General features: G+C 40.9%; 1 protein-coding gene and 1 long non-coding RNA gene across 7 annotated transcripts in view; one reads left to right on the top strand and one right to left on the bottom strand.

The window, feature by feature from the left end:
* SUSD1 (sushi domain containing 1) overlaps positions 1-25,168 on the top strand; it is a 128,538-nt gene that overhangs the window by 30,830 nt on the left and 72,540 nt on the right. For all 4 annotated transcript variants that reach the window (XM_077912904.1, XM_077912903.1, XM_077912906.1 and 1 more), the window contains exons 6-8: positions 11,094-11,273; positions 20,922-21,019; positions 21,635-21,821. In XM_077912904.1, the coding sequence (XP_077769030.1) occupies positions 11,094-11,273; positions 20,922-21,019; positions 21,635-21,821 (465 nt within the window). The remainder of the gene's footprint in view (positions 1-11,093; positions 11,274-20,921; positions 21,020-21,634; positions 21,822-25,168) is intronic.
* Positions 19,991-25,168, bottom strand: part of LOC144322664 (uncharacterized) — a 49,598-nt gene continuing 44,420 nt past the window's right edge. The window contains exons 3-5 of one of the 3 annotated variants that reach the window (XR_013388316.1): positions 23,259-23,320; positions 21,500-21,636; positions 19,991-20,487 (exon numbers count right to left, since the gene is read on the bottom strand). This is a non-coding gene — a long non-coding RNA (uncharacterized LOC144322664). Of the gene's footprint in view, positions 20,488-21,499; positions 21,637-22,523; positions 23,012-23,195; positions 23,321-25,168 lie in introns of those variants that run through there. The other 2 variants (XR_013388317.1, XR_013388315.1) reach the window with 2 other exon arrangements.

The following is a 25,168-nucleotide window of genomic DNA, read 5'->3' as shown; positions in this document are numbered from 1 at the left end:
AATAGTAGTATTGATTTTGAGTCTTCTTATTTATGACTTTCATGGCAGTGGTTTTAGTTTTTCATTGTTCATTTGTGGTCTTGGCTCTTTTGATGTTATGGATATCTACTTATATTCTTATGTACACTGATCCAGTTCTATGTGCCAAGTGCTCTTAAGTACTTTATATATCGATGCATTCTCTTAGACACATGTTAAAGTGGCCATCTATGTTTCTGCTTTAAATAAGTCATATGGTAGGTTATATTATTTGCAGATAATGGTCTTACATACTAGTATCTGGAATGGATTCTGGGTCTTTGGATTTTTTTATTCTTTTCATCTGGATTATATTTGCTAAATTTTCTTTAGAAATTTTACATTGATATTCAGAAGCGAGATTGGTTTACTTTATTTTTTTCTATGCCATCTTTGTTGGGTTTGGTGTCAGTATTATTCTAAATTAAAAAAAAAAAGGATGTGAAAGAATTTCTTTCTTCATTCTCTGGACTATAAATAGACTTTTAAAAGCTTTGGGAGATTTCACTTGCAAATTATCTGCATGTGGCTTTTTTGGAGAGGTAGTCCTTGAGTTATCTTAAAAAATCCTGTACTAACTGGTCTAAGTTTCCTATCCTTTTTTGGTATCCTTTTTGGTAATTTACATATTGCTAGAAAATCATCCATTTTACCTAGATTTTTAAACTGATTTGTAGAGAGAAGCAAAAAACACTCATCTTTATAATTTTTTGTAGTTATAGTTGTTTGTAAGTGAAAAATTAGAAACAATCCCAAATATCTATCAATAGGAGGCTGGTTAAATAAATCATGACATATAATGAAATGGAATATTATGCAGCCAATAAAAATTACATTGGAAAATTATATTTATTGATATAAATTAGTCCTAACAGTCTATTATTGAGTTATCAACTATATGAATAACATGACATTAATTTTAAAAAACTCATGTACGTATATGTTTACAGAAGTTTAGAAGGTTATACAGCAAAATATAAACAGTGGTAACTCCCTTGGGGGGATCCTGGATGATTTTCAATTTTGATATTCTTTCTGTAGTCAAAGAGTTTTAAACGTATTAGATAAAGAAACAAAGCTGTTTCCATTTTGGAAAAAAGAAAACAGTTTTCATTGAATTTACTGGGCAGCCGGGAAATCTCAGTGATATGCTTGGCTAAGTTAATTCTTAACGCTGTTCTGATTTGCGATTCAGGCTCTAAATACATTTTAATAGTTAATTATCATCCTGGGGGGCTAGGAAATTCTAAAAGTACATTTTAGTTCTAACATTATCTTTCAATGGATCAATTAAATGCAGAACTTCAATTAAAATGTGCCATAATGCCTATCAAAGAACTCCCTAAGGATTTATATAGGAAAACCCCAATAATAGAGTTTGTGGGACTTTGAGAACTAGTAGTCATCTGGATTATTGGACTGAGAATGGGGAAAGTTAATTTAGAGAAGAGTACTTGTTACATTCCCCAAAGAACTGTTATTTGGAAGATCTTCACTTCCTTTTTCCCTCGTCTAATAACTGCTCCGTCTGCCTGCTGACACCCTCCACCTCCTCCCCACATGGCCACTGGCTCCTCCAGGCTGTGTCTGCTCCTCTGAGCACACCCCTTCTTATTTATCCTTCATCATCCCTCGGGCTTCAGAATCTGGGCTGCATGCCAGCCGGCACTGTATTTTCAGCTCAGAGGTATAAAGCCACAGGAATTGGGACTTCCACTAAAAACACTGGCAAACTGTGAACTTAGATGTTACTGAGGAGCAGATACTCAGGGAGGGAGCAGCTGTGTGTTACAGATGCACCTTTGGTGGCCGATTGACAAGACCTCCCCATCAGAGAAGTTACTGTTGGTGGATCCCATTGTTTGCCTTCTTCCCATTACTGTGACCCTGGAGGCTCAGTTGCTGTGGCCAGGACCCTGTGACATGTGCCCACATCTGAGCAGGCCTCAGGGGTGAGAGCCAGAAGTGAGGAGGAAAGCTTCTAATGCCAGGACTTCTGTGGCTCCCTGTTCTGACTCAGGTAGGGGTGGATAGAAGCATCAGTCCCACCCTTCCATCAGCTCTCTGGAAAAGTCGGAATCAACCTTGAGTTTGTGTTTCCTATTATTCTATTATGATTTTTTTAATTTTCAGAAAAGGTGCACAATGTATGTGGAAGCTTAAAGAAAATAAAAAAAAAAAACATTTTATTTTAAATTTTTAAAATTCAGCCGAGCAGAAGCAAAGTGAAGGAAACACTTCCAACTGTGTTGTCATCAACAATAAATCCAGAGTCCAGGGCCGATGTAGATATCCTGTAGATCTTGTGACTAAGAACAACTGGGGTCTGGGAGAAGAGAAAGCACAGGTACATCACGAACTCCTACATATTATGTGAGAAGAATGGATAAGAATGGATAAGATGGGAAATAGGGTGGTTTCCAGGGAAGAGGCTACTTGGGTGCTCTTCCCTTTGCTTGCTGTGTGAGAGAGCGGTGAGGAGTGCCTTGTAGGATAGGTAGGCCGGGTAGAGGGTTCTGGGGAGAAAATAAATCTGTCTTTCAAGATAAAATCCAAACTTCTAACCATGGCCTCTGAAGCCAATAGGCCTTTTTGGCTTTTCTATAGGTTACATCTGCTATCATTCTCTCCCAACCAACATGTCAAGCTTTTGTCAGCTTCAGGGCCTTTGCATATGCTTCTCCCATTACTTACATTACTTGCCAACCAGCTTAATTTTTTTTTATATTGTGGCAAAATATATGTAATATAAAATTTACCATTTTCACCAAGTACACAATTCAATGGCATTAAGTACATTCACAGTGTTGCCCAGTCATCATGCTTATCTAAGTCCAGAATGTTTTCATCACCTCAAACAGAAATTCTGTAGCCATTAAACAATAACTCCCCGCTCCTGTGTCCCCCAGCCACCTACCCTCATTCTACTTTCTGTCACTGAAAATTTGTGTTCTAGGTGCCTCATATGTGTGGGCTTGTATGATATTTGTCTTTTTATGTCTGGCTTATTTCACTTGGCGTACGTAATGTCTTCAGGGCTCACCCATGTTGTAGCAAGAGTGAGAACTCCATTCTTTTTTAAGGCTGAGTAATATTCCATCCTGTGTATGCACCACATTTTGCTTATTCACTCATTTGTTGATGGAGTCTCCCTGTTTTGGGCATAGCAAGCTCCTTCTCATATTTCAAGTTTCAGCTTGAAATATGTAAGTACCTGATTTATGATTCTTTGTGTGGTTTATATCACTCCTACTGGACTGTGAATCTAGAAGCCCCGCAAGCATGGCGTCTTCCTCAGCACGATCTCTCACTCCCTGGCACAGAGCCTACCATACCTGAGAGCATACTGAAGGCCTGTGGAAGCACCCTGAATCCCCTCCAAAAGGCGGCACAGACCATGGCAGGCATTATGGAGTTAGCTCCTCAACTGCCATCCCAACTTATCATGTGGCCAAGCCCTGCTGAAACCCTGGCCTCCTCTTTTGTTTCAGCCCTTGAGCTTCATGTCTTTTCCTGATTCCACATCTTCTTACTTTGTCTTCTGTATCTCCACGTTTGCTTCTCACTTGGCGTGACATCTCCGTGCTTTAATGAACCAGGAGTGAGGCCTTGGGGCTGACTCCTGGTCTTCCCTATATCTGTACATATGGCCCTCAAAAGATGGGTAGCCCAGCACTGTGGGCTGATTGCAGAGGCAGAGTTTCTCCTTTGAGTTGGTTGATAAGAATGAGACATGGTTTCTAAAGTCTAATAGTAGAGCCTGATTCTCTAAAGATGGTCAACCCTTTAAGGTGGTTTTCTATAAACATTGTCTCATCTGATCTTTAGAAATGCCTTGTGAGGTGGTTTATTAGCTTATTTCTCATTTCACATATATTCTATTTACAGCTAATGATGGGTATCATATCCCATTAAGAACCAGAGATAGGAAATGAATTAGCTTGTGTCGCTAGTTTATGTATTAAAATGAGAACCCAAGGCACTTTCTAGAAGGCAAATTCCATGTTGAAGCGACCCTTGTGAGTGCTGGAAATGGGAGGTGATGAGGAAAAGCAGAAGGGTGTGGAAGTACACGGTGTGGTCTGCGGCCCACCCAGAAGAATATGTATTGGAGTCAACTCTTCATCTTTTGAGATTCTCGTAGTAGAGCTCAATCTCATCTCTGCAAAGTTGGCAGTGTTTGAAAAAGTTTTGATGTAAGTTGGAACACAAATTAGGACGTTCAGGTGAGAGGGCGGCAGACAAATTTTGTTGTGTTGCTTTCTCTGAAGTTTCATCAGGGGTGTGGGGAGGGGGTGTGTGGAGAAGATTCACATCTAGACCTGGCCACAAAGAGTGCTGTGATTGACTCGTGCTGTCTGCCATGGGTGAGAGAGGATGACACAGTGGCAGCACACCTATCTTGTGTTTTTATCTTTTGTGTTCCAGGTAATTATTTGAAATAGATTTTTTTTTTTGGTACCACACCACATACTGATCTTTTAAAACATTAAGGAGAACCATATTGACTTCCTGGGTGCGTGCAATAAATCTCTTGTGTTATCCTTTTTGCCAAGTAATTGCCATTACAACATGTCACTTACAAATGGTTGGAGTCGGGATGCCTGGGTGGCTCAGTGGTTGAGCATCTGCCTTCAGCTCAGGGCATAATCCTGGGGTCCAGGATCGAGTCCCACATCAGGCTTCCTGTGAGGAGCCCACTTCTCCCTCTGCCTGTGTCTCTGCCTCTTTCTCTGCGTCTCTCATGAATAAATAAATAAAATCTTTAAATTAAAAAAAATGGTTGGAGTCATTTGAGTGTGCAGAATGAATGATGTTGCTGGTTATGAGACTACCACAGGGTGGTGAATCGGGAGCTTGAGAATCAGCAAGAAATGTATTCACCATCATAATAAGAGGGTCATAATCTAGTGGGTAGTGGCAGGTAGTATTTCTGACAGATATGTAAGATCTTTGTGAAACTTCCTACCATTAGAGGGAGAAGGTCTAAAATTCTCCAGCTTTCATGTCACCTAATTTATTAGTTTTCAGTTTAAATATTCTGTTTACAAGTAGAGCATTAAGATGAAGAGTTTTAATGTTATTTTTTGAGAAAAGAAAGATGCATGTGCAGCTCAAAGCGTCTCAACAACCATTATCGCTTCTACAAATAGAAGATCCTTATGAGAGATACACTGATAAACTCTTTCTTTCTTCCCAGCACTCATTTTTTTTTCATCTAGCCTGTCAGCCCTGCAGTTTCTGAAGTCTTCGGATTCTAGCTGTTTTCATACTAGACACCAGTTGTTGGCAATAAGTGTTGTTATGTGAAATGGAAAGTTTTTTCTTCTTCCAGGTGAGCTTCCTCTATGAATATGATCTGAAGGAAATGTATTGTTCATCGAGGCTAAAGTTCATGGAAGACTCTAGACTACAAATACATCAAGAAGTTTTTTTTTTTTTTTCCTGCTGCCTTAAGGGCGAGTGGACTTTTTGGTACTAATGAGCTCATTAGCTTAGTTACAGCAGTTAATAAGCTACCCTTGAGAGTGTGCTTCATGGATAGTATAACCCTCCTATTTTCCTTTGATGATCATAATAACATTTTCTAAATGCAAGTTGCCACATACCGAGATGCTAGATTCCAGCCCCCCACATTGATGATATGTGGAATTTAGGACTCAAATGATCCTGGAATGAGGCTCTAACTACATGTGGCCAAATTTAGGAGCATGCCAGAAAGTGCATGAAACTGTCTTACGGTTACATTTTTCAGCCCATTCCTTAGGCCATAATTTTTATGTGTATACATCACAAGGACTCATGTTCATAATCATATTAATAACACATGATTGCAGGGGATATTCTAAAAATATGGGATGTAGATATAGCGCACAAAGAGCTTACCATTAAGAGGGAAAAGGGACATTTTTACAAATGAAGCAAATGAAGAAAATACAGGTCTACGTGCTGAATTATCTGATCTAGAACACACATATAGTGGAGACTCTGGTGTTAATCCACTAGACTGTTTGGACCCTTACAACCTGCCACAGCCCACTGATCTCTAGGTGATATGTAAATCTGCTTTGACTCTAAGGTGCAAGAGTGACATTTCTGTTATTGTTGTGTAAATGAAAGCTGATTTTAATATGATTTTCTTTAGTTTTCATACTTGTTTCTGCTCCTCTGCCAAAGCTTCCAGGCTAGTAGTTTATTTCTCTGGGAAGACTTTTTTTTTGAGTCAATATCAGCATGTGGAATAGGTCTATCATTCATTCTCCTGGCAGTTGGCAAAACATCTGCCTCAATTTATGGACACTATTGGTCTGTTTTTTTCTTTCTCAGCTTGGTATTTATTGGTCTCTAAAACAGTTTTAGATGGAGCTTATATTATTCTGTTATTTCTGAAATCAATCACATTATTGTGCTGATGTTTATAATGAGAAGCAGCCAATGAGGATGACATTGGCGACACAGCCAGTTGTTGATTTAGATGCCACAAATTGCCAATACCTTTCATCAAATAGATTTCCTTCTGGAATATTTTCTTGGATAGAATATTAAAGCTAGTAGTGTGGATAAACATTTTTACCTTCAAGATATGAAATAGAGTTATAGTCTGAATGTGGTCCTTGAAACTCCCACAGCACATCCCCCCTCCCCTAAGGAGACTTGTTTTGAAGCTGATTATTTGAATAAAATCACAGATAGTAGGGTAGTAAAGACAAATTCCCAGCCATGGGGGCACCTGGGTAGCTTAGTCGGTTAAGTGTCTGACTTTCAGTTTCAGCTCAGGTCATGTTCCCAGGGTCCTGAGATCAAGCCCTCCATGGGGCTCTGTGCTCATCAGGGAGTCCGCCTGGGGATTCTCTCCATCTTCCCCTCCCCCCACTCGTGTGCTCTCTCTCTCTCTCTCTCTCTTTCTCTCAAATAAATAAATAAATCTTAAAAAAAATTTCCAGCCATGTTCATAATTAGTTGACTGTATTGCTGATACATATCCAAATGTTGTTCCCTCATAATATAATTAGCTAGAGAAATGTGTGCTTAAATGAACACCCCTAATGCATATCTAATGCAGATTTGTGCTCCTTATTTTTTCCTTTCCTTTGAATATAAACTGTTTTTAAATGGACTATTTCCTTGTGATATTGAGAACTTTGGGCATTTTGTGTAGAACCATATTTTTATTACCACATATTGAAGCCTCTGTTGATTGGTTTTGAAGGATTTCTTAAGAGTAGTCACCTGCTTTCTTGGGTACCATTTGGTCTGAGTAGAAGTGGCAGTGGCTGCGATCTCTCTTAAGCATGATGGGAATATCTGTGACAGGGCCATGTGCCAGGACAGACCCCTGTCCCCTGTGTTATGGGGTTAAACAACAGTACTAAGGCAGCTTTAGGGTATCTCACAGATGTAGGGGTAAGTCTATTTCCAGCAGCTGTCTTGCTCTGGGAAAGCTGTTGGAAACAAGATTTGGCAGAGGAAGTTGTTATAGAACCATTCCATACTGATTTGAATGCTCCTTTATGCAACTTTTTCTCCTGAGCTAACTTCTAAGTTCAGTCCTAATCAGGGTCTACACTCCTCAGATTTAATGGGCCTGGACTTTGGGGCCATACATCCCACGGCTTGAATACTAGCTCTATCTTTCACTAGTGGTGTGACTTTTGAATGAGACTTAAGCCCTTACGAGCTCTTAGGGGCTCTTAAGCTCCATATTCATATCTATAAATGACATGAGAAAAAACCATCTACCTTGCAAGGTGTTTTGTGAGGAATAAATAAGATAATATATATCTAATAGGCTTATGTTTAGTAGAATTTTGATGAATGCTATTATGATTAAAATGATTGAAGTCTGAACAACATCCCCAGGATTCCCTGATAGAAAACTGAGATTAGTTTTTTGTGAGTCTATTACTCTGCTTTCATTTACTTGGTGTTTGGTAGGTGTGTGTTACTGCTGTTGGGTTACAAATATAAAGGTAATGTATACTTGTTATTTGTACTTACAATTTACTGATGCCTCTTTCCTTCCTCAGGGGCTGTTATTCATTTCAAAGTAACATTTACTGCATCTTGAACAATGATAAAGCAGTAGCAAGCTATCAATGAACAATTATTTACTGAGTATTTACTATGCAAAACATACTATTTAAGCAGGCATGGGGGGGTACAAGAGATGATTAAATAAAGATTCTGTCCTTTACAAACTGGCCATATATTTGGGGAGACATAATATATTCATAGAAAGACATTAAGCCCTCAAGCATGTGATGATAAATGGTAGCTATTCATATTAGTATTTAATTTAGGTTCTGAGTTGAGCGTGTGCATAAAAATCAAACTTGGAACCTTGTAGAAATGTGGATGCCAAGAACCCAACTCAGTGCCACTGATTTAGAAGAATTATATCTGGGTAAGGGGAGAGGCTGTGAGCCACCAGCATGGGTGTTTTTCCAAAGGTCCCTAGGCAATTCAGATGTACAGCAGCTGTTTAGAACCATGTGTTTAATCCAAGCCATGCTAGAATCTTCTCTAGATATCTCTCCGCAAGAGACTATCCAACTTAAGTAGCTAGAGCATGGGATCTCAGAGAGTCCTGGTTGCCTGCATCGCCTTGAGTTGCTGAACCTTAGTCCCTAGAGACCAAGCTACTGCTCTCTCATCAACTCCCAAATTAATATTTGTGGTAATTAATTTTAAAAAATCTTGTATTTTTATGGGCCTTCCATTATTCTTGGTCACGTCCAAGGATGGAAGCCAATTTAGATATCTTCTGTACTCTTATACCTTTAGAATCTCTGCTTCTCCCTTAATCTGATTACCTATCACTGGGTTCCCAAACCTCTCCAATGTATTATTTAGAATTCTAGTTTCAAGGTCCATAAACCTACATAAACCTATACACTCAATCTCTTCACTGCTGTTCCCTCTATTTCCTGCTATAACTGAACCCTGGCTTTAACTAGAAGATATTTTAGATGTCAACAATGACTGGGCAGCCTTATGAAACATTAACCACCTGTTCGGTTGATTGCTTATGTACACACAAATATACTCATGTCTTGCAGTGTTTTGGGATGGTTGATATGTCTAAAGGTTTGATGCTGGGAAAAACATAATGAGGGCCAAGAAGCCTGGTGTCTAGTAAATGTGTATGAAAAGAAAACAAATCTCTGTGAGCAATAAGGGACTTGCAAGGTGGGCAGGGTTGGAGGATTTATGAAATGAGCACCTGGTTCTGGCTCCATAACTGCTCATGATGTCAGTCTGCACTGATCAGAGACTCACTCTTCTTTTAAAATCTCGGAGGCGAGTGACTGGTCAGGTGGGTTGAGCTGTTGTATTGATGTTCTCATGAGAGTGTTAATGACAACAGATGAAAGCCTGCTCTGGGAGGCCTCCCTCAGGGAAAGAACTCTGGGTTCTTCAACAGACCAGGCGTTCACACTGGGATGGAGGCATGTGCAGTTCCATTAAACCCACCAGTTCTTTACTGGTAACTCATTTAAGAGAAGCTACCTTTTTCTAAGGCCAAGAGTGGTTGATGGGGATTTGGGAAAATACCATTTTATCTATCTTGAATTCTTTATCTCAATAAATGCACTTATATTTTATTTTTTTTTAATAGTTATTTACTTGAAAGGGAGAGAAAAAGAGTGTGAGTGAGCATGAGCAGGAGGGGCAGAAGGGGAGGGAGAGAGAATCAAGCAGACTCCTTGCTAAGCCCAGAGCTAGAAAATATTCCAATTATAAGATTATTTACATTATGAAGAATTCCTCTCACGACCCTAAGATCACAGCCTGAGCTGAAACCAAGAGTCAAACGCTTAACCCACTGTACCACCTGGGCACCTCGCACTTACATTTTAAAAGCCTGCATGTCAAAAGTGCCTAATTTTCTTGCCTTTCTACAGACTTGGGAGAAAACTAAAAATCAGAATGAATATCAAATGTTATATATATTTTTTCTATGCATTTGGGTCTAACTGGGACTCTTGGCTACATTTGGAATGATTATGGCCTCCTTATTTTAGGTTTATTATGCTTTCTTGAATAAAATTGTGTCTATGAACTTTCCACTACTGCAGGAGGAATTAGCATGTCTCTTTTTTCCCTTTGTTTCTTTCCCTCATTGCTCAGAGTTTTTGAAATAATTTGGAATTTTATTTTCAAATTATTGATTTTTTTTTTACATTGTTCAACTTTTCATTGTAGGATCCTTTACTACTAGATGTATCTTACCTGCACATCATGCTGATTTCATTGCTTTGCTAGTGTTTCTTCTAAAACCTGTCCTCCACTTTTCTTAGGATACTTATTCTGGTTCATTTATTGTTGTTTTTGGGCAGGAGTATTTTTTTTTTCCAGAAACAATACACATACGGATTTTTAAAAATTGTAAAATATCTGAAAGAGACTTTTAGTCTTACGTGAAATAGAATTCGGCTAAGTCTAAAATAGTAGCATCATACTCCAGTTCCTTCAGATAGTTTCTGTAAATATTCTAGTGTGTTCTAGTCAGAGTTGCAGAGAAGAAATTTCATGTCAATTTTGTAATTCTAGGCTTGTCTTCCTCTATGCAGTTGATTATTTTCTTTTATAGAAACATAAAGTGAATGTTTAGACTGTATGTACTTTCCCTATTAATTTGCCTTAAAAAGTTCAAAGATTTTGTATATATTTCATTTAATAATCAGTTGGCAACAAAACTACAATTGCGTTATCATCTACTTTAGGAGTTTGTGATCTCATGATACATAGTAAAAGGTACCTGAAAATCTTAATATTTAAAAGAACCCTGGGATGGATTATTTCATTGACCAAGGAATTCTTCATAATGTAAATAATCTTATAATTGGAATATTTTCTATCTGAACGTGTTTGTAAATTTCATTGATGTCAGGCATATCTCTTTACTTCTGAGCAGTCTTCTATATCTGCAACTGGATTTTTAAATGGGGTTCATGTTTTCTCTTTTCCCTTATGACTGGACTCTATCATTGCTAAGTGTTTATTTCTATAATATGAATTATAAGGAAAGAAATGGGGGGTCATAACTAGTGCTGTGCTACTTCCCATTGCAGAAATCAACTGTGGCCATCCTCCGGAAGTGCAGCATGCAGTCCTGGTGGGGAATCACAGCTCCAGCCTGGGCAGTGTGGCTCACTATGTCTGTCAAGAGGGCTTTGAGAGCCTGGGAGGAAAGATCACTTCTGTTTGCACAGAGAAAGGCACTTGGAGAGAAAGTACTTTGACATGCACAGGTATGGACTCCATTTGGTGGGGCTTTTGTTTCCTGGAAGTGACACCCAGCAGGAGTAGTGGGACCTCCAGCTGCCCCGTTGCTCCCTCTGTGTACTCTGCCTGGCTGTGCCATTTATCTGACTGGGCACCTGGCTTGAGGTTTGCCAGCTAAATCCTGAAGATTTTGAGGATGGATTGGGAAAATAAAGTGCACAGAAAATTTCACACATATATCTTTGCAACTCACCTGAAATCACAGTGATTTCTATCTTCTCTACTTGGCTGGCTGAGAAATTTTTCTCCATGAGCCATTTTCTTAGGGGGGTTGGCATACTCAAAAGTCCTAACTTAGCACACGTTGGCAGCTTTTCAGAGAAAAGGTGGTGTAATGGATAAAGAGGTTTTAGTGTTTATTTTTATTTAAAAAATTTTAATTAATATTTTTTATTTTTTATGTTGTGTTAAATATACACAACAAAATTTACCACCTTAACCATTTTTAAGTATTATGTATACTCACATTATTGTGCAACCAATCTCCAGACCCTTGTCATATTGCAAAACTGAAACTGTGCACTCATTAAACGTTACCTCCCCATTTCCTCCTCCCGGCAGCACCACCATTCTACTTTCTGTTTCTGTGGATTTGACTAATTTAGATACCTCCTATAAACAGAATTATGTAGTTTTTGTCCTTCTGTGAATGGCTTACTTCACTTAGCATCATGTTCTGCAGGCTCATCATGTTGTTGCAGATGATGGGATTTCCTTCTTTTTAAACACTGAATAATATTCCATTATATGTATTCACCACATTTTGTTGATCCATTCATCCACTGGTGGGCACTTGTGCTGCATCCGCCTTTTGGCGATTGTGAATAGTGCTGCTATGAGCATGGGCATACAAATGATCTCTTTGAGAGCCTGCTTTCAATTCTTTTGGGTATATACCCCATAATGGAATTACTGGTGAAAGGGGTTTGGAGACATCCGTTCAAATTCTAGCAGTGTCATATATGAGTGGTGTGTCACCAGGTAAGGCATTATTTGCTTAGTTTCTTCATTTATAAAAGGGGGAAAATAAAGTCTGCTCAGTTTCTTCATTTATAAAAGGGGGGAAATAAAGGCTGCTTTTCTTATTTCAAAGAGTTATTGAGAGAAAATCAAATGAGATCATCTGTGGAGAACATTTTGAAAAGGTTAAAGCCTACATACACGTTAGGTCTTTTACTGAAATTATTGGCCTATCTTGAAGAAGGTCTTCTCATGACTCACAAGTACACACTTCTACCTGTTTTATTTCACACCACTGCCTCCAAGTAATAAGGTGGGAGAAGGCAGTGACTCTGTTTATGATGGTTGGGCAGAAGGTGTGATAGGCAGTTGTCTTCTAGTGTAGAATGTAGAATGTGTTGAATTCTAAATGTTGACTTGCTTGGCTCTAATGACAGATCTCTAAAGAGGGAAATCTCAACGTATCTTTGGTCTGGGTCTCTGATTTGATCTGAGGCAGAATTGTGGTAAGCATGTTTTGGGTGTTACTGGTCAAAGTTTTCCATAGGAAAGTCTAGCCAGAGCAAGCAAAACTTGGGGACTGCTGGTGATTATTTGTCCAGAGAGCAGTGGTTTGTAACCATTTTGTGGCTAGGAATTTGGTGAAATCTATCAAATTGACTTAATAGATACCTATTTAGCTTACACTATGTATGGAGGTACTTTGCTAGACACTACCTTCCTGGAATTTATGGGGCAACAGGGTAAACAAGCTTTTCTCCAAAGAAACCTACATACCCATATACATATAATGTCTTACAAACTCAGGATGTCTACGGACTTCCGAAATTCTTGGGTAAAGCATCCCTTTACCCTGGGATAGACGAAGAATTCAGCTCTGCTGCTAGAGCCTTCTGTGCCATGCAGTTCCCACATTCGCTCATCTCTACTACGAATGGAAGAGGATGTAGGCTAGAGACTGCAAACGTAGGGACAAAGAAGGGTAGATGTGGGTGAGAACCCAGAGATCTAGTCCAGCCTGTTCGTAGGAGGTCTCGTTGACTTAACCCTACTCACACAGAGAAACAAGGGCAGACCTGTAACTACCACCAAGGAAATTGAGTCCCAGTCTAATTAGGGAAATTGAGAAGAGCTAATGCCATGTTGGACCAGACTGATGGTCATTCCACCCTATTAGTGTATCTCCAGTGGCACTTCTAAGAACTGTTTGGAGGAAGTGAGGCAGCCGTCTCATGTGATGCTGAATAAAACATTTGGGGCAATGATCCTGGCCCTGAGATACTCAGGGAGGCGCTTGGTTAAGGGAGCTGGGCAGAGCTTCTGGACCCTCAGCCATTTGCTTCATTGCTCAAGCTGTTCTGCTTCCACCATTCAGAGTTCAGTGGGGGTACCGGGATTAGCCACTACATGAAAAACCAGTGGATCTGCATGGGGCATAGTAAGCTATTAATTAGCTGATGCTTGTAGAGCACTTTGAAGAACAAACATGTTATGTAACTGCTAATTATAATTACCGTCCTCAGCCTGCCACCTTTCACAAAGTCTGTGGTTCCAGCTGCAGCTGTTTCCTTGGGTTTATACAAGCTTTGATTTAAGGAGAGAAAAGGCATTTTCCCTGAGAGCTGTGATCTTTCTGGGAGGAGGCCTCTATGCCCTCAATCGAGATTGGCAGCTAAATTCAATTTCCGCAGATAAAGGGAGTGATTTACATGCTGATTAATTCACCGTGCAGTGCACACGATCTGGGTGGGTAGGTAGGAGAGGCTTCTGGAAATGTAGTGAGAGATGCTGATTACCATGGCTCTTGCCCAGCTGAACCCCCTTCTGCCTTCTTTTCCCTGTTTTTCACCCATTTCTGCACGCCTCTCCTATACCACCTCCCTTTGGGTATTTTGTGTTTACCTTCTTTGATGTCCACTTCTGGATTTTCCTCCCATTTTCTGCTTTTCTGCCTAACGTCTGAATGCCTTCTACCTCTGCTCTGTGTTTTCATTGTTTACCCCTCTTTTTATACTTGAATGTTTAGTTCCAAATTGGGTAGAATAATTTATCTTCACGTTACTTGGATTGTTTTTCGTTAAGAATATTTTTGGAGGCCCTGCTTCTTTGGATTAGCAGCATGGATCTGTATATGTTTTTAATGGAGTGTGAACTCTGGCAAGGTGGAGGGACTCCCCGCCCCCCCTCCTTTATTTTTTTTCCTTTAAGGCCAGTTTGGACTGGAACCTCCAGACAGCTGAGAATTAGGCAACCATTTTAGTGTCTGGAAAAACCCCAGGTGGAAGCTTGATGTTTAGTGGGTTGGTTTACCTCAAGATCAAAGAGGCTGATTCATTCTTGATAAGACTGTCCCTGGCTTTCATTCTGCTCAGGTCATTTGGCTTTTCATGTTTAGAATCTGAGTTAATAATTATAAGGTTGATACTCACTCATGCCACACTCGTAGAAGGGTAACATCTCTGTTGAAACACAGACTGTTGACCAGCTGGGAGCGATTCTGAGCTCCCTACCCTGACTCAGGCCATGAGTCCAAATGCCTCTGGGCCTCCTGTTAGCCTCTGGCCCTCCTGTTTTGTTGTTCATCTTCCTTTTCAGCCTGGTAAGCTTTCACTTGCAGTGATAATGCAATTCAGATGGGAAACAAAGGTCAGCTGGAATAAATGGACACATTTATATAAATAGCCACATGGCTGGGATTTGTTTGAATATGTGTATAATGTTTGGACTGTCAAGCATTGTAGTTACCGTGGACTGTGTACCGACTTATATACCTAGGGCTCTGCTGGGGGTCTTAATGCTTGGTTTCCTTTGTCCTCTGAAAAACCCTGTGAAGTGAGTATTGTTATTTTTCATTTCATAGATGAGTAACCTGAGACTCATAGAAGTTAGGCAAACTTTCACAGGGCCCTTCAGTAACTAGCAAATGGCAGGGATGGGATTTGAACTTCGGTCTGGAAGCCCAGAAAGCCCACGATCTCTCTCCTACCATTGTTTCCCAAGCTCGAATTATTTGTATACTCCCCTGATAATGTTTGCCATAACAAAAGTATTTAATAATAATGCAATGTTAAGTTATTAAATTAATAATACATTTATTTAAGAAGTTCCTTTTAATTTTAAATTTTAAATTATAATATAAATTCGTTGACCAAAGATACTCCATAGTGTATGTGATATTATGAGCTGGATGAATTGTGTATTTTTTCTAATATACACAAAAGTCAATACAATCCAACATATATACATTTATTCATGTGCCATAAAAAAATCATCCTAAGGTGGATAATGCATTTTAGGAAAGCACTCCTCTAAGCCATGCTATTTCTATCTATTGTATGTGACTCTAAAGACTTAAAAAAGAAAGGAAAAGAAATACAGCAGAACTCTTATAGCTAAGCATGCACTTATTCAAAGCAGTCACTTTGATTTCAGTTGATGCTGCCGTTATCAGAATGTGTCTGTTTTGTAATCTCTGTTTGGGAATGGGCTTTGGAAATAGTTTGTGGGTCCTAGTAGAAGATCAGTCATTTAACTTTTGAAATCAGATACTATTTTTGACTAGAAATGATGTTGAGCTTGACCATCTGCTTGGGTCACCTGAATTTATTCTCTATGATCTTTTACTGTTTCCAAAAATAGAGAAAATGGATATAAAATTGGAAACCAACAGAGTCTGCTGGATCAGTTCCTGCCCACAGTGGGACTTCTGAAGCCTCTCTTTCTCTTCCCAGCCTGTGGAAGGAGAGTCAGGCATCCAGCGCCTTCGCTCCACGGTAGCTCTCTCCCAAGGTCCCTACTGACCACCTGTCAAATTCATGTTCTAGCTTCAATCTTCATTCCTCTTCACCTTTCCACGACATTTAGCACTATTGATCACATATCCATACGTTCATTCATTCATCCACTCAATCAACCAAATAATAAGTATTAAAATAACTAAGGTACTTTATTAGGTGCTAGAGATAGAAAGACAAACCTAGTCTTTGCTATCATAGAGCTTCCATCCAGGAGAGATAGGCACTAAATAACCAATTACAAAATTCTTTAGTTATAAATATGATAAATACTGCAGAGAAATACTGGATGCTGGTTGAATACTAAAATATATACCTATTATATACATACATTTATATACATGTGTGTACCACATACAGAATCCAAAGCAAAGCAGAGGTACTTTATTACCCACTGAAGCTTTGGTTCCCCAAATCTTTTTTTTAAATTTTATTTATTTATTCATTCATGAGAGGGAGAGAGAGAGAGAGAGAGGTAGAGACACAGGCAGAGGAAGAAGCAGGCTCCCTGTAGGAGCCCGATGTGAGACTCAATCCCGGGACCCTGGGATCATGCCCTGAGCCACCCAGGCCTCCCTTTGATTCCCCAAATCTAATGGAGAGTTCAATTGGATGGGGTTGGTGCCTCCTTTTTTTTTTTTTTTTTTTTTTTTTTAAATCCAGTGAGGCCTAAGTGTCCTATAACTGGACAAGGCACAGCCCTGCTCTACCTATCTCTGGCTGAAGTCAAACTTGTCATGACATTTTGGACACTTTGTCAGGGGATAAAGAACTGTGTAGGAGAAGAAAGAGGTGGAGGCTTTCCTTGATACCATGATGACCTGCTCTTGTCCTTCTTGGATTGGAGGTGAGGAGGTTGTGGGGAATTGGTGGGAAGGAAAAGAGAGAACTTTTGAGAAATCAGACACTCTTTCACATCTTTCCTTGACTTCCAGGCATCCCACCAGCCACTCTCCTCCCTCTCTGCTGCTGTGTGTCTGCTAGTTTCTCCTTGGGTTCCATGTTTCCCATGTCCTGCCATTGGGCTGCTCTCCGTGTCCTACCTGGATGTTATACCAGCACCCACAGCTTCAGTGACCATCCTTGTTGACTTTCAAGATCATTTTTTCATCTGGATAGTCTGTAGATAACTCCTATCAAGCATGTTCTAAACACAGTTTATTAGTCTTTTCTCACCAACCTGGGGCGCTTCCTTCTCTGTTTCTCAGGAGAACAATAAAAGACAATCCATTGGACTCTCAAACTCAAGAGGCTGGCAGTCAGCCTACACTCCCGGCTGTTCCTTATCACTCACCTCCTAGTGTTTCTCCTTCAGAGTTGTCTCCTGGCTTTAACACCTGGCCCTGAGGCCACCTCCCCACTTCTTTGCTGAACAACTGCCACAATGCCCCAGTTCTTGGCCTTGGAGCCTGGCAATTCTAGTTTTGAATCCTGACTTGACTGCTTACAACCCACATGACCTTTGGTGGGTTACGTAACTTCTCTAGGCCTCTGGTCTAGAAAATGGACACAATAATATCAAGCTCATGGGCTTATTTTATTTTATTATTTATTTATTTATTTATTTATTTATTTATTTATTTATTTATTTTTATAAATTTATTTTTTATTGGTTCAATTTGCCAACATATAGAATAACACCCAGTGCTCATCCCATCAAGTGCCCCCTTCAGTGCCCATCACCCAGTCACCCCCACCCCCCATCCACCTCCCCTTCCACCACCCCTAGTTCGTTTCCCAGTTAGGAGTCTTTCATCTTCTGTCTCCCTCTCTGATATTTCCCACCCATTTTTTCTCCTTTCCCCTTTATTCCCTTTCACTATTTTTTTATATTCCCATGGGCTTATTTTAAATTAAATTGATTTTTAATGTTTTCCCCCTAGTTTTTTTTGAGAAATAATTGACATACATCAACTGCATAAGTTGAAGGCATACAGCGTGATGGTCTTACATGTATCATGAAATGATTATCATGGGGTTATTTTGAAGACTAAGGTAATGACACTTTTGGGGGGCCTCGGTGGTTTAGTTGGTTAGGCATCTGCCTTCAGCTTAAGTCATGATCCCTGGGTCCTGGGATTGAGTCCTGCATCAGGCTCCCTGCACAGCCAGGAGCTGCTTCTTCCTCTCCCTTTGCCCCTTCCCCAGCTCGTGCTCTCTCTTGTGCATGCTCTCTCTCTCAAATAAATAACTAAATAAACAAATAAATAAATAAAATCTTCAAAAAAATAAATGACTTAAAATACTATAGTATTTTATATAGTATCAGTTCCCTAGTAATAACTCAATAAATGTTCACTGTTGCTTCTTATGACTGCTCTTCAGGAGAGATCTGGTCTTTAAAGATCTGTCAGTGTCTGAGATATTGTAGTTGCTGAGTAAAGTGTATTCTGCTCTTATGAGCTCCAATTCTGCTCCACTGTCTACTTCACAAAACACCAGAGTTATCTTCCTACAGAAAGAAAAATTGCCATTATTTTCCTTTTAGTTACCCATAGGAGTAAGTGTGCACTTAGTGTGGCAAAGGAGGTTGTTCCCAGTCTGATCCCGTCTTGCCTCCTCCTCAGCACTCTGAATATGCCACAGCCTCTTATGATTCCAGGCATTAGACCCGCTGTCTGTTTGCTCAAGTGTCTTCCCCACCCTTCAGCCATGCATCCATCAAGGTCATGCCCTCCACAAAGCTGGCTTCCCCAGGCCCTCCAGTAAGAGTGGATGGTTTCTTTCTCTAGACCCCACGGTACTTGTGTATAACTTTGTTCTAAAATTTATTGAGTTGTAATATACCTGCTTATATGTTTGCTCCATTAGACAACATGTTCCTGAAGGAAGGACTTATGTTCTGATCATTGTCACTGCCCAGTGCCTGGCATGGGAGGATGCTTGGCACTTGGTAATCATTCAGTGAATGGTGCATAGAGTCTTGGAGTCAGTTCCAGAGAGAACTCTCAGAAATGTCTTCAGTAACCGGTACCATTAGAATTAGGGTATCTCTTTTAAAAGGGCAGCATTTATGTGGATGTTTAATATCTGATGGGTTTATAAAGAAGTCTTTCCAGCTGATTCGGAGACAACTGGAGGGAAAAGCAACCACATTTTGTTAAACTGCTCCTTGGGATGAGATATCTGACATCTCAGTAATCAGATCTTGGTCCCATCTGTGCAAGAGAGCATGGCACAGGCAGGAGGCAGATGGCAATTTTGAGATGTCATTTGCTGTTGTCATAGTGAATGAGCAAAAAGGAAGGACAAGAAGGGAATCTTTCATGTCTCCTTTCTAATCTCTGCCTGGGTGGCAAAAGGGTCCCCAGTGAGAAGGAAATTTGCTTTACTGGCAGTCAGAGACAAAATGAGGAGTGGGCTGTTTCCTTTTCCTTCTAGACCAGGGGGTAAGTTAATATCAAAGGGATGTGTGAGTGAGCAGAGGAGTCCAAAGCTCTAGGGCCTTTGAAGGGTGATAGGGAGGGAAGGGGCCAGAGTATTTGGGGCTCGTACAAGTTGTTGAAAGACTGGCACCAATGTCATCTTCACGCTCCCCAAGGGGGTGAACAGATAGGATCTTTGCATCTGTTAGGGTACCTATGTCCACAACTCGAGGATTTATTTGATTTCATTTTATCTGTGCTCTGGGAGAAGTATTAGTGTAGAGACCCGGGAATGCTTTAGACAGCCACAGGGGATCCTCTGATGTCTGTCCAGGAATTTTCCTGTTTTCCAGTCTGTGTTTATTCTTACTTACTGACAGCCTGACCTGGGCTTACCCAAGAGCCAGTAATGCTGCTGATGGATGATTTAGTAAAGGTGTAAAATCTTGGTAAAGAGATCATCAGTAGACCAGGGTCTAAGGGTAGCATTGGTTCTGGGTACAGGGGAGGTGAGTCAATACCACAGGTGCCTGAGGTACAAGCTCTCTTTCCCATGTTGGAGGCTGAGAAGGGAGAGAGGGGGCTGAGTTGAAAGGAGGCATCTTCTGAGATGGAGAATTATCTTTCCCATCCTTCTTAATGGGAGTCTTACCTTGGGTTTCCTGGAAAGCAGAGCCTGAGGCACAAAGCTTATCTTTATTACACAATGCGGAATGACACCCCAGGAAGCAGGAGTGAGGGGTACGGTGAGTAAAGCAGGGGAGGAGAGAGAGCCAACACAACTCATTGAAATCTGTGACCTCAGAACCAAGGCCCTAAGACAGTTTCCCATATTGCCAATTTTTTTTTTTTCACGGAATACACACAGAATATTTGAAAGAAGCAGGACAACTTGAAGAAATTATAACTTTCTGATAAATCAGAACTAATAGCTTCAGGTAGAGGAGCCCCAGAATATCCAGGGACCTTGTGGAGAATTTATTTAGTTGACTCCAAGCTGCTTCTGAAGAATGGTCCTGTGTGGTGATGCATGTCATTTCCCTCTTGGGAATAGTGGTGACCTGGAAATAAGAGTGTTTTGTCAGCCAGGTGGGATGAAGCCAGAAACAGATCTTACCTGGGCAGCTGCAGGGAAAATTCAGGGCTCAGCTCTGGACTTCGTTCCATCCCACATGAGTGGAACGCCAGTGGCATCCAGTGGCGTGCCAGGCCAATCACAGTTTGGAGTTCTTAGCTATTCTCAAGTGGGTATGTGTCTTTTCCCTCCTAGTCAGGTCATGGGCCGGGCTCATTTTTGATGAAGCTAAATTGGGTGTTTGGCCTGGGGCAGCTTGAATTGCCCGGTTTCTGAATCAGAGCATACAGTGATTAGCAGAGATATCAGCCACACAGATAAACTAAGTCATGCCCTCTACTCTGGTTCCATTTTGGAAAAATCCTATTTTCTAAAAGCTATTGATGCATTTTGTGAGTGGATTCTCTTTTTCTGTTTTAGAAATAATTCCAGAAATTAGTGATGTATCGGTGTTTAATAACACCTGTGTGAAGTGGCAAATAAACCCAGGAAGCATCATCTTCAAGATTGTCTACGTGGTAAGTAAAGTGATCCACTCTTTCCTGCTAGAGCAGAAGTGGTATCCTACAGGAACAAGACTTGGAGACACTTCCTTTCATAAGGGCTTTTCCATCTAATTGTCTGATTGTTCTTTTAAAAAGTGATCAGATTTTCAAAGATATACCTGGTTTATTTTATTTTACATTCTATGTTTAATATGTGTGTCATTCAGCAGGGTTGTATGTGTGGGGGATATGCTTCTATTTGGCATCATCGTGATTGCTTGTTTCCCAGCACTTGTATTTCACTTGCCCAGAGGAGGCCTGGAAGCATCTGCTGACTTGGTGACGGGATGCAGCAAGTGGTCCTCAGGTTGTGACTGCCTCCATTGTTGGCTGTCATTTGTGTGCAGGCTAGCCCTCCCTAGAGGGACTCCTCATTTTATGTCACTTCTTAGGGTTTATTGTTTACTGGGCTGATAGGCCTTCATCATCAGATACCTGATTGCGGAGCCTTACCTTATTCATCTCTCCTGGGTGCACAATGTGGTAGAAGAGGGATTAGCAGGAAAATGGGATTCAGCACCACAAAGTCTCTCTCAGCTGCTTTAACCAGAATCATGGTGAGTTCTTTTTTCTTTTCCCCTCCTGAAGATCTACATAAAAGGACACCGGTTGCACCCCGTGGAATCAGTTCATGAGGAGACAGTCAATGTGACCGCAGACAGCAGGACCCCAGAAGTGTGCCTCGATCTGTACCAAGGCACCAACTACACCGTGAGCATTTCTACCGCCCCTCCCACACGCTCCGTGCCAGCCATCATTGGGTTCCAGACAGCTGGTAGGTGGAGGTGAAGTCTCATTGCCTCCTAGAAAATGCTAAGCACAGGATGTGGGGAAATGTACTTCAGAATCAGCTGGGCACGAGAGTTCATAGTTGCTTTCTGAGTTCTGTAGCCAGGAGGATGCAGTTACTCCAGAGGTCAGAGCCAGAGTAGGTCTAGTAGGAGAGATTCCTGTCCTGTTGATGCCAGGCTGAATGTACTATTTCTCAGCTGGGTCCTTGGTTGAAATGGGAGGTAATAAGGCATTTAAAAGAGAACATTAGATGATGAGGCAGTCAGTTCTCAATTATCCAAGGCACTAGAGGGTAGCCATGTGACTTATTACTGGTAGGAAACACAACAGTCCCTTTTTACTCTTGGCTTTGAGAGAGGAGAAGCCAGGGAGGTGACCCAGTGGCTTTACATCTGGGTTGGAAACTGACCTCAGGACTCGGGGGTTCGAATCAAGTTGACAGTGAGCGAGCAGATGGGGAGAGGCAGCCCTGGATGCAGAAAGGGAGATGTTGGGATCCCTGGGTGGCGCAGTGGTTTGGCGCCTGCTTTTGGCCCAGGGCGCGATCCTGGAGACACGGGATCGAATCCCACGTCGGGCTCCCTGCATGGAGCCTGCTTCTACCTCTGCCTGTGTCTCTGCCTCTCTGTCTCTCTCTGTGTGACTATCATGAATAAATAAATAAAATCTTTAAAAAAATAGTACCTGATGTACTATTTCTCAGCTGGGTCCTTGGTTGAAATGGGAGGTAATAAGGCATTTAAAAGAGAACATTAGATGATGAGGCAGTCAGTTCTCAATTATCCAAGGCACTAGAGGGTAGCCATGTGACTTATTACTGGTAGGAAACACAACAGTCCCTTTTTACTCTTGGCTTTGAGAGAGGAGAAGCCAGGGAGGTGACCCAGTGGCTTTACATCTGGGTTGGAAACTGACCTCAGGACTCGGGGGTTCGAATCAAGTTGACAGTGAGCGAGCAGATGGGGAGAGGCAGCCCTGGATGCAGAAAGGGAGATGTTGGGATCCCTGGGTGGCGCAGTGGTTTGGCGCCTGCTTTTGGCCCAGGGCGCGATCCTGGAGACACGGGATCGAATCCCACGTCGGGCTCCCTGCATGGAGCCTGCTTCTACCTCTGCCTGTGTCTCTGCCTCTCTGTCTCTCTCTGTGTGACTATCATGAATAAATAAATAAAATCTTTAAAAAAAAAAAAGAAAGGGAGATGTTGGGTGAAAAGAGAAGTGTACAGGAAGGAGTTTCAACAGTAGTAATAAACCTCATTACACATAGGTATCTCATAGATTTTTATAATATTGTGAAAATTCTAATATTTTTTTCATAATTCTGGTTATGGGGTGTCAGGACTAATTAAATACCTTATAAGCAAATTTTGAGAAGCCATTTGTGTCATTTATTATTTTGGATGAGTTGAGGTAGTTCTCACCTAGCTGCTTGATGTCCCACTTAAAATGTGTCCCAGCCTCCAGGTACTGCCGACACCAGGAGCTGGAAAGTGACATGGATTTGTCAGAAATAATTAAATAGTCTGCCCATCTTCACAATGGAAAGCCAACCACAAAATTATACAAATTAGGTCCCCAGGGTACTTGTATATAAATAAAACATTTCTAAGTAAATAATATGTAGGGAAAGATATTGTAGAATTAATATAACTAGAGGGTCTTGTTCAGAATTAATGATTAACTGCTATGGATTTGTCAGGAATATGTCATCTTCTTCCTTTTTTTCTTACAAGTTTTTAATTTTAATTCCAGTACAGTTAACATACAGTGTTATATGAGTTTTAGGTGTACAATAGAGTGATCAACCATTCTCTGCATTACTCAGTGCTTATCATAGTGTACTCCTCAATCCCCATCAGCTATTTCAGCCGCACCCCCCACCCCAGCACCTCCCCTCTGATAACCATCAGTTATTTCTCTATAATTTAGAGACTGTTTCTTGGCTTGTATCCGTTTGTCTCCTTTTTTTCCCCTTTGCTCATGTTTTGTTTCTTAAATTTCACATATAAGTGAAATCATATGGTATTTCTCTTTCTCTGACTGACTTATTTCACTTAGCATTATACTCTCTAGCTCCATCCATGTCATGGCAAAGGGCAAGATTTCATTCTTTTTTATGGCTAATATTCCAGTGTGTGTGTGTGTGTGTGTGTGCGCGCGTGCACGTGCGCATGGGCGCCTGCATGTGCACATGCACACCACATCTTTTTTATCCATTCATCAATTGATGGACGCTTAGACTGCTTCCATTGTTCAGCTATTGTAAATAATAGCTGCAATAAACATAGGGATGCATGTATCTCTTTGAATTAGTGTTCTTGTATTCTTTGGGTAAGAACTTAGTAGTGTGATTACTAAATCATAGGGGAGTTCCATTTTTTATTTTTTGAGGAACTTCCATACTGTTTTCCACAGTGGTTGTATTCCCAACAACAGTGCATGAGAGTCCCTTTTACTCCACATCCTCAGTAACACTTGTTGTTTCTTGTGTTGTTCATTTTAGTGTTCTGACAGGTGTGAGGTGATATGTCATTGTGGTTTTCATTTGCATTTCCTGATGATGAGTGATATTGAACATCTTTCAGTGTGTTTTTTGCCCATCTGGATGTCTTCTCTAGAGCAATACCTGTTCATGTCTTTTGCTCTTTTTTTTCTTTTTTAAAAGATTTTATTTATTTATTCATGAGAGACACACACACACAGAGAGAGAGAGAGAGAGAGAGAGAGGCAGAGACACAGGGAGAGGGAGAGAAACAGGCTCCATGCAGGGAGCCCAACGTGGGACTCGATCCCGGGTCTCCAGGATCACACCCTGGGCCGAAGTCAGCACTAAACTGCTGGGCCACCAGGGCTGCCCATCGGTCTTGTTTTTTAATCCATTTTGACCCCCTGTCTTTTGATTGGGAGGTTTAGTCCATTTACATTCAGAGTAGTTATTGAGGGGCACCTGGGTGGCTCAATTGGTTAAGCACCTGCCTTTGGCTCAGGTCATGATCCCAGAGTCCTGGGATTGAGCCCTGTGTTAGGCTTCCTGCTCAGTGGGGAGCCTGCTTCTCCCTCTCCCTCTGCCTGCTGCTCCCCCTACTTGTATTTTCTCTCTAATAAACAAATAAAATCTTTTAAAAAAAGTAATTATCGATGGGTATGTATTTATTGCCATCTTGTTACTTGTTTTATGGTTCTTTTTTAGTTTTTCTGGGAATATGTCTTTTTTTTTTTTTTAAGATTTTATTTATTCATGAGAGACACAGAAAGAGAGGCAGAGACATAGACAAAGGGAGAAGCAGAGTCCCCACAGGTGAGCCTGATGCGAGATTCCATCCCTGGACCT

The sequence above is a fragment of the Canis aureus genome, chromosome 10 (assembly GCF_053574225.1).
Source record: "Canis aureus isolate CA01 chromosome 10, VMU_Caureus_v.1.0, whole genome shotgun sequence".
In the NCBI taxonomy this organism is placed as follows: domain Eukaryota; kingdom Metazoa; phylum Chordata; class Mammalia; order Carnivora; family Canidae; genus Canis; species Canis aureus.
Note: the sequence above shows the minus strand (reverse complement) of the source record. Positions and strands in the feature narration are given on the sequence as shown.